This window comes from Marmota monax, unplaced genomic scaffold (genome assembly GCF_021218885.2).
Source record: "Marmota monax isolate L192 unplaced genomic scaffold, Marmota_monax_Labrador192_F-V1.1 WCK01_AAM20220418_F8-fsc00854, whole genome shotgun sequence".
Classification (NCBI taxonomy): Eukaryota; Metazoa; Chordata; class Mammalia; order Rodentia; family Sciuridae; genus Marmota; species Marmota monax.
Window position 1 is genome coordinate 86546 of NW_026692248.1, and position 15876 is coordinate 102421.

The 15876-nt window shown below is 38.5% G+C and overlaps 1 protein-coding gene across 1 annotated transcript in view; it reads left to right on the forward strand.

The window, feature by feature from the left end:
- The window catches only part of LOC124086092 (large ribosomal subunit protein uL18-like), a 32272-nt gene extending 16886 nt beyond the window's left edge, over nt 1-15386 (forward strand). The window contains exon 2 of the mRNA XM_058576224.1: nt 1686-15386. Within this exon, the coding sequence (XP_058432207.1) occupies nt 1686-2250 (565 nt within the window). The 3' untranslated portion in view covers nt 2251-15386. The remainder of the gene's footprint in view (nt 1-1685) is intronic.
- The last annotated feature ends 490 nt before the right edge of the window (nt 15387-15876 follow it).

Genomic DNA, 15876 nt, shown 5'->3' on the forward strand with positions numbered 1-15876 from the left:
CTCTCCCATCACACTAGAAAAGTTTCTTAGACAAAGCAGATACCCACTAAATGTGTTTGGTATCAGTAGCTGTTATCTAAACATAAATCCAAGTAACCCTGAGAAGAAAAACTTGAAATGTAAAGGGTTTTCCCATTGTGGCCCATGATTTGTTTTATTAACTGATTTTATTTTATTGTGATTCTTCTATGGGTATATCAAAGGAAAGTTGAATATTGCCAAATCAAAACCAAGTGATCATGGGGCCATTATTTTTTGGTGAGGAACACAACAGGGATTGAAGTTCCAAGTATAAAATTAATGCATATATACATTCCCATTTAGATTAAATTTTTCCTAATCATTCTTCCTCTTCCTTTGTTCTTTTTTTTTTTTTTTTTTTTTTAATTTATTTTTTTTAGTTCTCGGCGGACACAACATCTTTGTTGGTATGTGGTGCTGAGTATCGAACCCGGGCCGCACGCATGCCAGGCGAGCGCGCCACCACTTGAGCCACATCCCCAGCCCATCTTCCTTTGTTCTTATAGGCAATTTGAGCCCCAGCCCAAATGTGTGTATGCATCACTCTGGGCTATTTTCCTAAGTGGTTATTAGCATGTTTGTTTATAGAAATGTGAATGTAAGTGGCCAAAATCCAAGCACGATGGGAAAACAATCCATGTTGTCTGTACTTTTATCAGTTGGAGATGGTACTAGTTAAACTGTTGATTTGGAAGCCTCTGATTTTACACACTGGACCCTTGATCATATTTAAGAAAAAATTTTTCTTTTGTAATATCCTTGAACTAAACAGATATTTCTGAGTCCTTTTATTCTGTGAGAAGAGAGAAAAATAATTTTTATACACATCCCTGGGTCATTCTCAACTATTTGAAATGAGGGGAGTACACACGCATATATGATATAGACCCATACATATAGAAACACATATGTAAATACACAGTGGTATATAAATGCATACTATGTATGTGTGTGTGTATATGTGTATATATACACACTCACATATACATAGAGAGAGGGAGAGCAGTCACTGTGGAATGGCCTAAGTTTGTATCCTCAGTTCTACTAGGATCTCTTGTCTTGGTGTCACTTGCTGGTTATAACCATTGCCCAGGTCTGTCTGTATGGACACCTCATCTGATGCTTTTGCCTTTCTTTTCTGGTAGTTATGACAGGAGATGTCATAGGTTGACTGTTCATTTAAAATTATGCTAAATATCAATTAGGTTCAACATGTGGAGATTTTAATCACTTGTCTTTTATATAGCAAAGCATTTGTTGTACAAACTAAAAAAATGTGAATTAGGATAAATTAAAATTAAAAAGAGACATAAAATATTTTTGTTTAATTTTTTGATAATCACCTGCAAAGCATTTAAGAAAATGTCTTTTAAAAATGAACTTAAAAATGGCATGAAGAGCTTTTCTCCCCTGTAGTGCTGTTGGGCCTGCAGGTCTGTGTGGATCCACGGACTTGGGCTCTGTTCCGCAGGATGGGGTTTCTTTTCTTTCTTTTTTTTTTTAGAAAGAGAGAGAGAATTTTAATATTTATTTTTTAGTTTTCGGCGGACACAACATCTTTGTTTGTATGTGGTGTTGAGGATCGAACCCGGGCCGCACTCATGCCAGGCGAGCGCGCTACCGCTTGAGCCACATCCCCAGCCCCAGGATGGGGTTTCTTAAAGTTGTCAAGAAGAGGGCAAAACTGATTACTATGCTCGGAAATGCTTGGTGATCCAGGACAAAAATAAGTACAACACACCCAAATACAGGATGATAGTTTGTGTAACTAACAGAGATATCATTTGCCAGATTGCTTATGCCCGTATAGAAGGGGATATGATAGTCTGCGCAGCATATGCACATGAACCACCAAAATATGGTGTGAAAGTTGGCCTAACAAATTATGCTGCAGCATATTGTACTGGCCTGCTGCTGGCCTATAGGCTTCTCAATAGATTTGGTATGGACAAGATTTATGAAGGCCAAGTGGAGGTGACTGGAGATGAATACAGTGTGGAAAGCGTTGATGGTCAACCTGGTGCCTTCACCTGCTATTTGGATGCAGGCCTTGATAGAACTACAACTGGCAATAAAGTTTTTGGGGCCCTGAAGGGAGCTGTGGATGGAGGCTTGTCTATCCCCCATAGTACCAAAGGATTCCCTGATTATGATTCTGAAAGCAAGCAGTTCAATGCAGAAGTACATCGGAAGCTAATTAGCATAACCATCACCTTATGCCATTTATAATTCTTTGATTCTTTCTTTGATGAGACAGTTGAGATCTACTCTCCTAGTAAATAGTAGGTAAACACTACAGTTACATTATAGGAGCTTTTTTATTCTCCATATTTGAAACTTTGTACCCTTTGACCAACATCTCTCCATTTCCTCCTTGCCCAAGCCCAGACACAGCCATTCTACTCTGTACTTCTAAGGGTGTCTTGTTTATATCTATATAAGCACATGAATTTTTCTGGAAGATAATAAATGTTCCTAAATCATACATACTGTATGTAAGCATATATTTATGTGCAACAATGTGTTACCTAGAAAATAATTGTGTGGTAGATAGCAATAATACATGTTGTACACAAATCCTCGACTCTTCCTATTTGATGTCTGCTTCTCAGAAGGACTAAATTATCAAGTCGAGTGAATGACAATTACCCTAACTTAATTGGTGTGAGCCACAGCCTCTTTGAATATACAGCTCCTATCCATTTCTCTGTAACTGTGTCTGTGTGTACCTCTCCTCCTCAACATTGTTTCACCAACCAAAAAGGAATGTCCCTTCTTTGGGAAACTGTTTCTGTATTACCTTGGTGGTATAGAAACAGGTACTTTAACCTCTGCAGAATTTGAACCTGTACATTCTGAGATAATGTTAAGAAAAATATCAACTGTAGATGATACTAAGGTAATTATGAGTTATCTATAATTTGGTATCCCTATTATTACTGCTGTATACTGCCCTGATAGTGTTGCAGTTTCTGCAAGGAGGGAATTATGCATGGGTTAACTTATGAGGGTTTGCAAGAAGCTTTAAAAAAAGCCTGATATAGTTTATATACCTACTACCTCTTCATAGGTAAAACAAAGTCTGAGCATTTTGGCAGTGGTTAATGGTGTGATGTGATCAGCATTAGATTAGATACATCTTCCTGTTTGAGAATGTACTAGCAAAATGTGAGAGCTCTTGGGGCATTGCTGTAGATGTGGGTTCAGCTGTTTTAGGATTTGGGGCAAGCATTTTATTATCAATACTGACTGAAACATTGCAGTGTGATTGCAGAGAGAAATGCACTGGCTTAATTTTACCAAAAGATCAATAAAATACGTGGGGAACAAACAAGGAGATCTTCCTAGATGTTGTCAATGTCAGAGGTGATACCAGGCTTCCAAGTTACTCAGTGTCTTCCTTGTTTTGCCTTCATTATTGTAGATCAGGTGGGAACAACTAAAATTTTAAAAAGATAGTGGCATCCCAATTATACATTTCTCTTTTATTAGTTAGGTGCTTAACTATCACTGAAGTCTAGGGCATGCTAAAGATTTTCTTTTGTCTTGTGTTAACCCTGTGAGCAGAGCCCATGTCCACTGAAAAATCCCAAGATCCATAGAAAAGTAGAGAAGATCCCAAGAACACATTCCATGATCAGTAATGTTTTGGTGTCCAAATTTATTTGTTAATGAATTGTTAGCAGGTGCTATGGTTTGGGTCGTAAATGTCTTCCCAAAGGCCCATGTATGAAAGGCTTGGTCCCCAGGCTGGCAGTGTTAGGAGCGAAATAACATTATGAAAATGGTCCCTAGTGAAGACCTTCTTGTCACTGCAGACATACTCTTGAAGAAGATTGTGGGACCCTTGTCTCTTCTTCTTCCTCTTTTGATTCTTGGCTTGATTACAGCAGTTTGCTCTGCCAGGCATTCCCCAGCATTGCCATCTGGCACACCCACTAGGACCCAAAGCCTGAGGTTCTCCTGTTTGTTAAGTTGGAAACCCATAAACTGTGAGCTCAAGCAGATCTTTTCTCTTTATATGTTAATTATCTTCAGTGTTTTACTGTGGTGACAGAAAGATGACTAACATAGCAGGCTTAGTGAGGAATTTAAAAAAAAGAAGTAAAGAAAGAATAGCTATTCTTTGATTGTCCTACCATGACCCCACATCTTTTTATTTTTTTTAAATTTTTATTGTTGGTTTTTCAAAACATTACATAGTTCTTGACATATCATATTTCACACATTTGATTCAAGTGGGTTATGAACTCCCATTTTTACCCCGTATACAGATTGCAGAATCACATCGATTACACATCCACTGATTTACATGTTACCATACTAGTGTCTGTTGTATTCTGCTGCCTTTCCTATCCTCTACTATCCCCCCTCCCCTCCCCTCCCCTCCCATCTTCTCTCTCTACCCTATCTACTGTAATTCATTTCTCCCCCTTGTATTTTTTTCCCTTTCCCCCTCACTTCCTCTTGTATGTAATTTTGTATAACCCTGAGGGTCTCTTTCCATTTCCATGCAGTTACCCTTCTCTCTCCCTTTCCCCTCCCACCTCTCATCCCTGTTTAATGTTAATCTTCTTCTCCTGCTCTTCCTCCCTACTCTGTTCTTAGTTACTCTCCTTATATCAAAGAAGCCATTTGGCATTTGTTTTTTAGGGATTGGCTAGCTTCACTTAGCATAATCTGATCTAATGCCATCCATTTCCCTGCAAATTCCATGATTTTGTCATTTTTTAATGCAGCGTAATACTCCATTGTGTATAAATGCCACATTTTTTTTTATCCATTCATCTATTGAAGGGCATCTAGGTTGGTTCCTCAGTCTAGCTATTGTGAATTGTGCTGCTGTGAACATCGATGTAGCAGTGTCCCTGTAGTATGCTCTTTTTTAGGTCTTTAGGGAATAGATCGAGAAGGGGAATAGCTGGGTCAAATGGTGGTTCCATTCCCAGCTTTCCAAGAAATCTCCATACTGCTTTCCAAATTGGCCGCACCAATTTGCAGTCCCACCAGCAATGTACAAGTGTACCCTTTTCCCCACATCCTCGCCAGCACTTGTTGTTGTTTGACTTCATAATGGCTGCCAATCTTACTGGGGTGAGATGGTATCTTAGGGTGGTTTTGATTTGCATTTCTCTGACTGCTAGAGATGGTGAGCATTTTTTCATGTACTTGTTGATTGATTGTATGTCCTCCTCTGTGAAGTGTCTGTTCAGGTCCTTGGCCCATTTGTTGATTGGGTTATTTGTTTTCTTATTGTTTAATTTTTTGAGTTCTTTGTATACTCTGGATATTAGGGCTCTATCTGAAGTGTGAGGAGTAAAAATTTGTTCCCAGGATGTAGGCTCCCTATTTACCTCTCTTATTGTTTCTCTTGCTGAGAAAAAACTTTTTAGTTTGAGTAAGTCCCATTTGTTGATTCTAGTTATTAACTCTTGTGCTATGGGTGTCCTATTGAGGAATTTGGAGCCCCACCCCACAATATGTAGTTCGGAGCCAACTTTTTCTTCTATCAGACAGCGTGTCTCTGATTTGATATCAAGCTCCTTGATCCATTTTGAGTTAACTTTTGTGCATGGCGAGAGAAAGGGATTCAGTTTCATTTTGTTGCATATGGATTTCCAGTTTTCCCAGCACCATTTGTTGAAGATGCTATCCTTCCTCCATTGCATGCTTTTAGCCCCTTTATCAAATATAAGATAGTTGTAGTTTTGTGGATTGGTTTCTGTGTCCTCCATTCTGTACCATTGGTCCACCCGCCTGTTTTGGTACCAGTACCATGCTGTTTTTGTTACTATTGCTCTGTAGTATAGTTTGAAGTCTGGTATCCCTATACCGCCTGATTCACACTTCCTGCTCAGCATTGTTTTTGCTATTCTGGGTCTTTTGTTTTTCCATATGAATTTCATGATTGCTTTCTCTATTTCTACAAGAAATGCCGTTGGGATTTTGATTGGCATTGCATTAAACCTATAGAGAACTTTTGGTAATATCGCCATTTTGATGATGTTAGTTCTGCCTATCCATGAACAGGGTATATTTTTCCATCTTCTAGCATCTTCTTCTATTTCTCTCTTTAGGGTTCTGTAGTTTACATTGTATAAGTCTTTCACCTCTTTTGTTAGGTTGATTCCCAAGTATTTTATTTTTTTTGAGGATATTGTGAATGGAGTGGTTGTCCTCATTTCCATTTCAGAAGATTTGTCACTGATATACAGGAATGCCTTTGATTTATGCGTGTTGATTTTATATCCTGCCACTTTGCTGAATTCATTTATTAGCTCTAATAGTTTCTTTGTAGACCCTTTTGGGTCTGCTAGGTATAGAATCATGTCAACTGCAAATAGTGATAATTTAAGTTCTGCTTTTCCTATTTTTATGATTTTAATATCTTTCGTCTATCTAATTGCTCTGGCCAGTGGTGAGAGAGGGCATCCCTGTCTTGTTCCAGATTTTAGAGGGAATGCCTTCAATTTTTCTCCATTCAGAATGATGCTAGCCTGAGGCTTAGCATAGATAGCTTTTACAATATTGAGGTATGTTCCTGTTATCCCTAGTTTTTCTAGAGTTTTGAACATAAAGGGATGCTGTACTTTGTCGAATGCTTTTTCTGCATCTATCAAGATGATCATATGGTTCTTGTTTTTAAGTCTATTGATGTGGTGAATAACATTTATGGATTTACGTATATTGAACCAGCCTTGCATCCCAGGGATGAATCCTACTTGATCATGATGCACGATCTTTTTGATATGTTTCTGTATCCTATTTGCCAGAATTTTATTGAGGATTTTTGCATCTATGTTCATTAGAGATATTGGTCTGTAGTTTTCTTTCTTTGAAGTGTCTTTGTCTGGTTTAGGAATCGGTGATGTTGGCCTCGTAGAATGAATTTGGAAGTTCTCCCTCTTTTTCTATTTCCTGAAATAGCTTGAAAAGTATTGGTATTAGTTCTTCTTTAAAGGTTTTGTAAAACTCTGCTGTGTACCCATCCGGTCCTGGGCTTTTCTTAGTTGGTAGTCTTTTGATGGCTTCTTCTATTTCCTCAATTGATATTGGTCTATTTAGGTTGTGTATATCCTCCTGACTCAATTTGGGCAGATCATATGACTTAAGAAATTTATCGATGCCTTCACTATCTTCTATTTTATTGGAGTATAAGGATTCAAAATAATTTCTAATTATCTTCTGTATTTCTGAAGTGTCTGTTGTGATATTGCCTTTTTCATCCCGTATGCTAGTAATTTGAGTTCTCTCTCTTCTTCTCTTCGTTAGCATGGCTAAGGTTCTGTTGATCTTATTTATTTTTTTCAAAGAACCAACTTTTAGTTTTCTCAATTTTTTCAATTGTTTCTTTTATTTCGATTTCATTGATTTCAGCTCTGATTTTAATTATTTCTTGCCTTCTACTTCTTTTGCTGTTATTTTGCTCTTCTTTTTCTAGGATTTTGAGATGAAGTGTGAGATCATTTATTTGTTGTTTTTTTTTCTTTTTTTAAGGAATGAACTCCAAGCAATGAATTTTCCTCTTAGAACTGCTTTCATTGTGTCGCATAGATTCCTATATGTTGTGTCTGTGTTTTCACTTATCTCTAAGAATTTTTTAATTTCCTCCTTGATGTCTTCTATAAGCCATTGATCATTCAGTAACCTATTGTTCATTCTCCAAGTGATGCATGATTTTTCCTTCCTTCTTTTATCGTTGATATCCAGTTTCATTCCATTATGATCAGATAGGATGCATGGTATTATCTCTACTCCTTTATAATTTCTAAGAGTTGCCCTGTGACATAATATATGATCTATTTTTGAGAAGGATCCATGTGCTGCTGAGAAAAAAGTGTAACTGCTTGATGTTGGGTGGTATATTCTATATATGTCAATTAAGTCTAGGTTATTAATTGCGTTATTGAGTTCTATGGTTTCTTTATTCAACTTTTGTTTGGAAGGTCTGTCCAGTGGTGAGAGAGGTGTGTTGAAGTCTCCCATAATTATTGTATGGTGGTCTATTAGACTCTTGAACTTGAGAAGAGTTTGTTTGATGAACATAGCTGCACCATTGTTTGGGGCATATATATTTATGATTGTTATGTCTTGTTGGTGTATGGTTCCCTTGAGCAGTATGTAGTGTCCCTCTTTATCCCTTTTGATTAACTTTGGCTTGAAATCTATTTTATTTGATATGAGTATGGACACTCCTGCTTGTTTCCGAAGTCTATATGAGTGATATGATTTTTCCCAACCTTTCACCTTCAGCCTATGTATGTCTTTTCCTATCAAATGCGTCTCCTGTTGGCAGCATATTGTTGGATCTTTTTTTTTTTTTTTTTTTTTGATCCATTCTACTAGCCTGTGTCTCTTAATTGGTGAGTTTAAGCCATTAACATTTAGGGTTATTATTGAGATATGGGTTGTTCTTCCAGCCATATTTGTTTATTTCTGTTACTAAACATGGTTTGTTTTCCTCTTTGATTATTTCCCCCCTTTACTGTACTACCTCCCATTGTTGGTTTTCATTGTTATTTTCCATTTCCTCTTCCTGTAATGTTTTGCTGAGGATTTTTTGGAGAGATGGTTTTCTAGCTGCAAATTTTTTTAACTTTTGTTTATCGTGGAAGGTTTTAATTTCATGTTCCATCCTGAAGCTTAATTTTGCTGGATACATAATTCTTGGTTGGCACCCATTTTCTTTCAGCGTTTGAAAAATGTTGTTCCAGGATCTTCTAGGTTTCAGAGTCTGTGTTGAAAGATCAGCTGTTATCCTGATTGGTTTACCCCTAAATGTAATCTGCTTCCTTTCTCTTGTAGCTTTTAAGATTCTCTCCTTATTCTGTATGTTAGGCATCTTCATTATAATGTGTCTAGGTGTGGGTCTCTTATGATTTTGCACATTCGGCGTCCTGTAGGCTTCTAGGATTTGGGATTCTGTCTCATTCTTCAAGTCTGGGAACTTTTCTTGTATTATTTCATTGAATAGATTGCTCATTCCTTTGGTTTGGAGCTCTGTACCTTCCTGTATCCCAATGACTCTTAAGTTTGGTCTCTTTATGTTATCCCATATTTCTTGGATGTTCTGCTCATGGTTTCTTAACAGTCTCGCTGAGCTGTCTATGTTCTTTTTAAGTTGAAATACTTTGTCTTCATTGTCTGATGTTCTATCTTGTAAGTGTTCTACTCTGCTGGTAGTACTCTCATTTGAGTTTTTAATTTGTTTTATTGCTTCCTGCATTTCTAGGATTTCTGTTTGTTTGTTTTTTTATAACCTCTATCTCCCTGTATAGTTGATCTTTTGCTTCTTGGATTTGTTTATGTAATTCATTGTTGAAGTGATCTTTCATTGTCTGATTTTGCTGTCTAATGTCTTCCTTGAGACTCCAGATCATCTGAAGCATGTATATCCTGAATTCTTTATCTGCCATTCCATCTGCTGCAGATATTACCTCTTCTAAAGTTGAGTTGACCTGCATTGTTTGTGGTCCTTTCTTACCTTGTCTTTTCATACTGCTCGCGTTTCTTACTGCTTAGTGAAACTGTTGTGTTATTGAATTTTCCCCCTATATATTTATATTGCTCTTGTATAGTTGCAAACTCTCCCTTTTGTAGAGAAAGACAATGTTAACAGTTCTGAATATCAATAGTACATCATCTAAGCACACGGTTTCCTTATTACTGCATTTATAGCTAGATTCTATGTCTACAAATGTTGGTTTCGATTATCGTTTACAAATATAGTAATTAGTTTCATGAAAGGCATACCTTTTCTGGTAGCTTGAAGAAAACTGAATTTCAGGTGTAGGATGTTATGTTTATGGGGAAAGGAGTGAGGGTATGGGGTTAATCTAACTTAGTAACTTTGGAGAGCTCTAACCAATAGATGGGTAATTTATGGAAGAATGTATAGATTCAAATTCCTATCTGTATTTATAAGATTACCCTACTTATGAATAGTAAAATTTAGGGGGTTGCAAGTGGGATAGAAGGAGTAACAGGGAGGAAAACAAATAACAAGGAAAGGAAGAGAAAAAAGAGAGCGGGAAAAAGAAAATACGAGAAAAAGGAAAAGAAATAAAAAGGGGGAAGGGAGGTGGGGCATGTGCAATTCCTCTATAGTATATTGTTCTGGTGATTCAGTTGTTAAAGACCTTTTTCGTGCACAATTTTTGGTTTTACATATGTTGAGGTTGCGAAGACCCGAGGGGGAAGGGTAGAGGAGACTGGGTGAATGGCTGAAAAGAGAGAAGAGAGAAAACAAAAGAAAAAAAAAGAAAAAAAAATGTCTCTCAGAACTCTGTTTTCTTTTCTTCCAGTTGGTGGCATTGTCTATTCCTGGCTTGAGTCTCTGGGTTCAGGATGGTGGTGGTAGTCAGTGTGAGAGGACTTGAGCTTCCACCTGTGGCCTCTCTACTCTTATTTTCTGAGATGTAAACCAGGTTCCTGATCCGTTGCAGAACCGCACTGGTAGCCACGCCAGTCAACCGGTTGGTGGGTTTTATGGGTTGGTGGGATTTTCCAAGATGAGTTCCATCAGTTTTTCTCATAAGGTGTTTGATGAGGTGGGGGTGTTGGGGAAACCTTACGTTTGTCAAGAGCTCAGTCAGGTGACCACACAGGCGGGCGGCAGGGCCCCTCCTCCAGTTGGAGTGGTCTGTGTACCACACCAGCAGGAGGCTGGGCTCCTCCGCCTGGGGAGGACTGTCTACTGTGCAGGTGGGCCGCTGGGCCTGTTCTCCAGGTCGCAGGTCTGCCTACCGTGCAGGCGCAGGCAGCGGCTGAGCCCCTCCTCCAATTGGGGTGATCTGTCTACCCTGCCGGCGGGCCTGCTGGGCCCCTTCTCCGGGACGCGCGGTCTGCCTACCTTGCAGGCGGCGGCTGGGCCCGTTCTCCAATAGGGGTGATCTGTGTACCACACCGGTGGGCCGCTGGGCCCGTTCTCCAATAGGGTGATCTGTCTACTGTGCAGGTGGGCCGCTGGGCCTGTTCTCCAGGTCGCAGGTCTGCCTCTGCTCTTTATCAAGTTTTGCATAAAAAAAAAAATTTCTTGTTCTCTTTAAAATTCTTTGTTTTGATTAGAAGTCATACCAATAAAGAGTAGGTTTCTACAGATCTCTAACATCACATCTCCATATAAAGTCTGCTGAGAAGGGTCCAAACATTTCCATTCCTCTTCAGAAAAATCATTGACCACATCCCTTAATGTCAATGGTTCCACAGTAAAAATATTTAATTATTTTCCTGTCTTACATTATTTCATAGCACCTTTATTAATAACCTCAAGTACTCAGTGCATGCTGGTGCAGAACAAGTTGCCGCTGCAGGTCAAGGGCACAGGCGCCACCGGCTCCTTCAAGCTCAACCGCAAAACTGCGGCCAGCTAGCAGGGTGCTCTGCGCCTGGGCCTGCAGCGCAGAAGCCCAAGAAGCCGGCAGCAGTGCTGTGCCACGAGGACCCCTGCCCCGTCAAAGGCCCCCACATCTTTTTTGTACTGGCATTTGCCTGGAAAGAGCCCTTCCTTCTCCCACTTGGGGCAGCTTACTCTGGCTGGTTTTTTGTAGCTTCTAATAGTAGTTCCTAAACAGGCATGCCAGTGCCTCTGCCAATGGGAAATGCAACAGCATGTCCCTTAAACTGCGCCAGAGGGGGAAATGCAGATGCTGCAGAGAAGTTTATTTTGCTGTTCTTTCTTCCAACAAACAAAATTCCACAGCCTTACCATGAAATGAGACTTGGTGAACAATAAAAATACAAATATTCAGAACCTGGCTAGGTCTGCAGCCTGCCTGACAGTTGCCTTAATAGTCTAGCATGTCTAGAGTGATAACTTTGGGTCTTTAGATGCTTCTTGACCCAGTCTCTCATTTACTAAACATAGAAATTGAGGCCCAGAGAAATTCATTTTTTTCACTTTTCCAAGATTATAGATAATAAGCCATACTTTCTATTGAAAATGACATGGTGTTCTGTTCATATCTCATTTTATAAGTGTATGCATAGTGTTCTCCATCAACAAATGATTTTGCTGTAATGGCATGTGGTAGGTTGAAATTCAGAGGTAGACACTAATAATGATAACATCTTATGTGAACTGAGCATTTGGGTTATGTCGGGCCTGGAAAGAGATCAAGCACATATGAGATTGCCTCAAGAGAGCAGAAGTCCTTCCAGGTGAGATAGTAGAAGCCCTCATGTATGAATCAGCAGACCCCCATAATTTTGTTCAATGTGATTTATTAAGTGAAATGACCACCCTTGAATGTCCATGGGAATGAGCCTGTGCAGAACAGAAAGCTTTTAAATTGGCCTTGCAGAAGAGAGCTGTTGATGCTGATGAGTGATAGGGATATCTAGATGCATCTCATGGCACCTTCCTGTGCTGAAAATATTCAGGTAAATCATGGAAAATCCCAAGATTCAAAAACTATTGCAAGAAGGACAGTCCTTGAAGGGTCCTAATGTAAATACTGATTTAGAAGGACCCGTACTTGTGGGTCATGACGGGTGCCACTGCTGGGCTTCCCATGGATCTGGGGTCAGAGCTGAGATCTGAAGGCGGCCATTTAGAACCTGAAAGCTATCACTCGGAGCTGACACACCTTCACCTCAGTAAGGCACACATACCAGATCATTCTTTAAATTGACCCTGCAGAAGAGAGCTATTGACGACAACAGACAAATGGACAACATGGTAGGTCCCAGTAACTCTGAGATTTAGGATAGAGACAGTAGTGGGTTGACCGATGTCTCTATGTGCCCTTGAATGTCCATGATCTAGTTCTATTCCTCCTGGAGTTTTGTCATATGAAATATAGGTTGGGGCTTAGCTGCAGAAGGTACCTAGGAAGCCCTCAGACCTCTGCCATCTTTGAACAATTTAACTAATTCAGAAAGCTCAATGACTAGCACTAGGTTACCCAGAAATGTGTGGTGGAGTTGAATTATTTTGTTAATTTGGGCAAGTACATTTTTCTAGGCCTCCATTGCATCAACTGTAAGAGAGTTGGGCTGAATAAAGGATATCACCCAACTCTAACCTGTGTTTCTCTCTGAATAGGAACATGGTGGAAGAACTTCTGAGAAAGCTCGCATGGGGCTGTACTTCTCAGAGGCACAATGCAGTGACCAACTTTTCCTTGTAGATGCAAGATGGCTGCTAGTGATTTTTGTCAGTGAGTCCCTATACATGATACTGAGCATAGGTTTCTTGACCAGTTCTTCATCCGAAGATAGAATATGACAATTTACATCATCTGGACACATTGCTCTCCTAGTGTTCTCTGAACTTGTACCCACCTTCCCCATCAGAGGAAATGTAGGCAGGTGGCTTCATCTCTAGAGAGGTACTGTACTGTGTAGAAATGTATTGGACTTCTTTTTTATGCACCTTTTTTTGAATCAATTTCCAAAGTGACAGAATAAATTTTCATGATTGACAGATCCATCAATTGTAAAGGCATCATGTTTTTTTTAATGAAATCTTTCTTTTTTCCTTTTGGGGAGGTGGACATGGGCATAGCAGGTGTGCTTTGGATATATGTTTATCTGAATGCGTAAAATAAACATGTTTCTTTGTCATCAAGCCACTTGTTTTCCTGTAAACGTTCCTTGTTCCTTAAATAGCTCAAAGGTGTATTACTTGGTGTGGAAAGTTTCAAAAATTGGAAAGCAGACATAATTTAGCAAAATAAATAGAAACCAATGGACATTATATGATACAGGGTCAGTGTAGTTGTTTGTATGTGGCTTAATCAAACCAAACCATCAAGTTAAATTACTGCAAGTTCATTTGCCTGAACTTTAGAGGGTGGATTAGGAGCTGCCAGTGGTCACTGTGCATGAGTGCAGACAGATGAAAGGGGCTCCAGCAAGTTGGAGGAACATGTTTTCATGTAGTCGGATTTAAGGATAGTTCAAAAATCCTTTAAAATTTTGTCCACAGTTAAAATTAATTTCCTCAGTTTTAATTTGCTGTTCAAACCACAGAGCAGCTATTTGTTGTTCCAAGGTGGTAGTCTCTTAAATTCTTTGATCTGTTTGTTCATCCTTGAAAGCTAAGGACAAATTATGTGATCTCAAAATTCTCTTATAGGTAGTATTTTTTTTTTTGAAATTTGTGAAAGTGATGTGTTGTGGAAATGGTGTGTCTTACTTGGGATCTTTTAAATAATCTCATTATAAAGGGCAATCATTAAATTATGATTTTTTTTCCAGAAGAATAGTTTGAGAGATTATTTTCAATCTTCTCCTCTTCTGTAATTGAAGGAAGAGATTTCTTTTCTTATATTTTAACCATGCAAGACCCTGAATCTGTCACACTGATCACTAGCCTACATGATCTGTTCATGCACATCATTTTTCTTTATGTCAAAAACCATGAAAATAAATGAGAGTATGGCATCATAATTTATGAGTTCCTAAGCCTCACAATCTTGTACCTATTTTGTTTTACACTGGTAAATCCTTCTGTGGGTGGAGTAGGTAATCACAGAAAATAAATGCCAAGCTCACTTATGTAATTTTTCATAAAAATGTTGAAATACAAATTGCCCAGTGAAAATGTGATTAAAAGAGGAAAAAAACAAACTATGGATTTCAAGGGGGCTGTAGGAATGCTCATAGCCTCCTTTAGCCAACAGAGAGAGTGAGATGACCTCTTAAGTCTTTTTTTTCCTAATGCCATTGAATATAAAATGGACATTAGTTCTGCAAGTTCAGTTTGTTCTGATTCTTGCTAGTTTTGAGATATTTTATAACCTTGCTCTTCACAGTCTTTGAGCCAGAGTTCTTTTCCCTGGTCCTTGGAGTTCTTGGATTTCTGGTTTTTTCTGCTGCATTTCAGGCCTGTGTACACAAAACAGCAATGTGGCTGTCAGATTTGTCCCTTGCTACATGGTATGGAAGATGAGCCAGCCATTAGGTCCCCGCAGCAGGGTCAGAGTTCTGTGGGGACTTCTTAGGGGATTTCTGGCAATATTGTTTTGATATTTTAATTTTGTTCATGGAGAAGCCATACCATTGCATTTGTTCATTTAGCAGCACAAACTCTACACAGCTATTTTGTGTCTTCAGTAATTTGGAATGTTTCTATATAGAGAGAAACTCATCATTTTACCAAGTTCACATAGAGAGGTGGTCATATGACTTGATGTTCTAGACAAAAGTTAAGGCAACTTCAAGTCTCCTTTATACCACTGAAATATAGGCCCTTTACATCATGTAAACTTTTTTACCTTTATGTTGTAGATGAATTGTGGGGGAAGTGAGAGAAGTCATAAGTTTTTTCTTCTGTAAACATTTTGGAATGCATTTTAATTTTTTCTAGTTTCCTTCATTAAAAAAACAGGTATTATAACAAATCTGTCAGAATTTGTCAGCCGACATTTGTGTCCCCATGGCTATTACCCGGAATAGATATATTAGATGTCAAATGTCTCATGTGTTTTAGTGTTGACCACAGAATGAGTTGCTGATAGCTTATTGGTCAGTTTTAGTCAAAAATATTTATTTTAGGGCTGGGGCTGTAGCTCAGTGGTAGAATACTTTCCTAGTATGCACAAGACCCTGAGTTTAATTCAGGACCTGAAAAGAATCATTTTATATTATGTTTCATGATCATATAGGCTTTTTGTTTCTCAAATGTGTCTGTTGTACATATATTTGATTATCTCAGGAAAAAGATATTCAATTTAGAAAGGGCTATGCTTATCAAAAAGATAAATATTCATAACTTGTGGTATTATATCACAAAAATTCAGAAATGGACCCTTTGGCAATGTTGACTAAATTGTCAGATTTCACCAAAGATAATTACTGCAAATATATGGTAATGTAAATTTCAAATTTTAATACTGATATCTTAAGAAT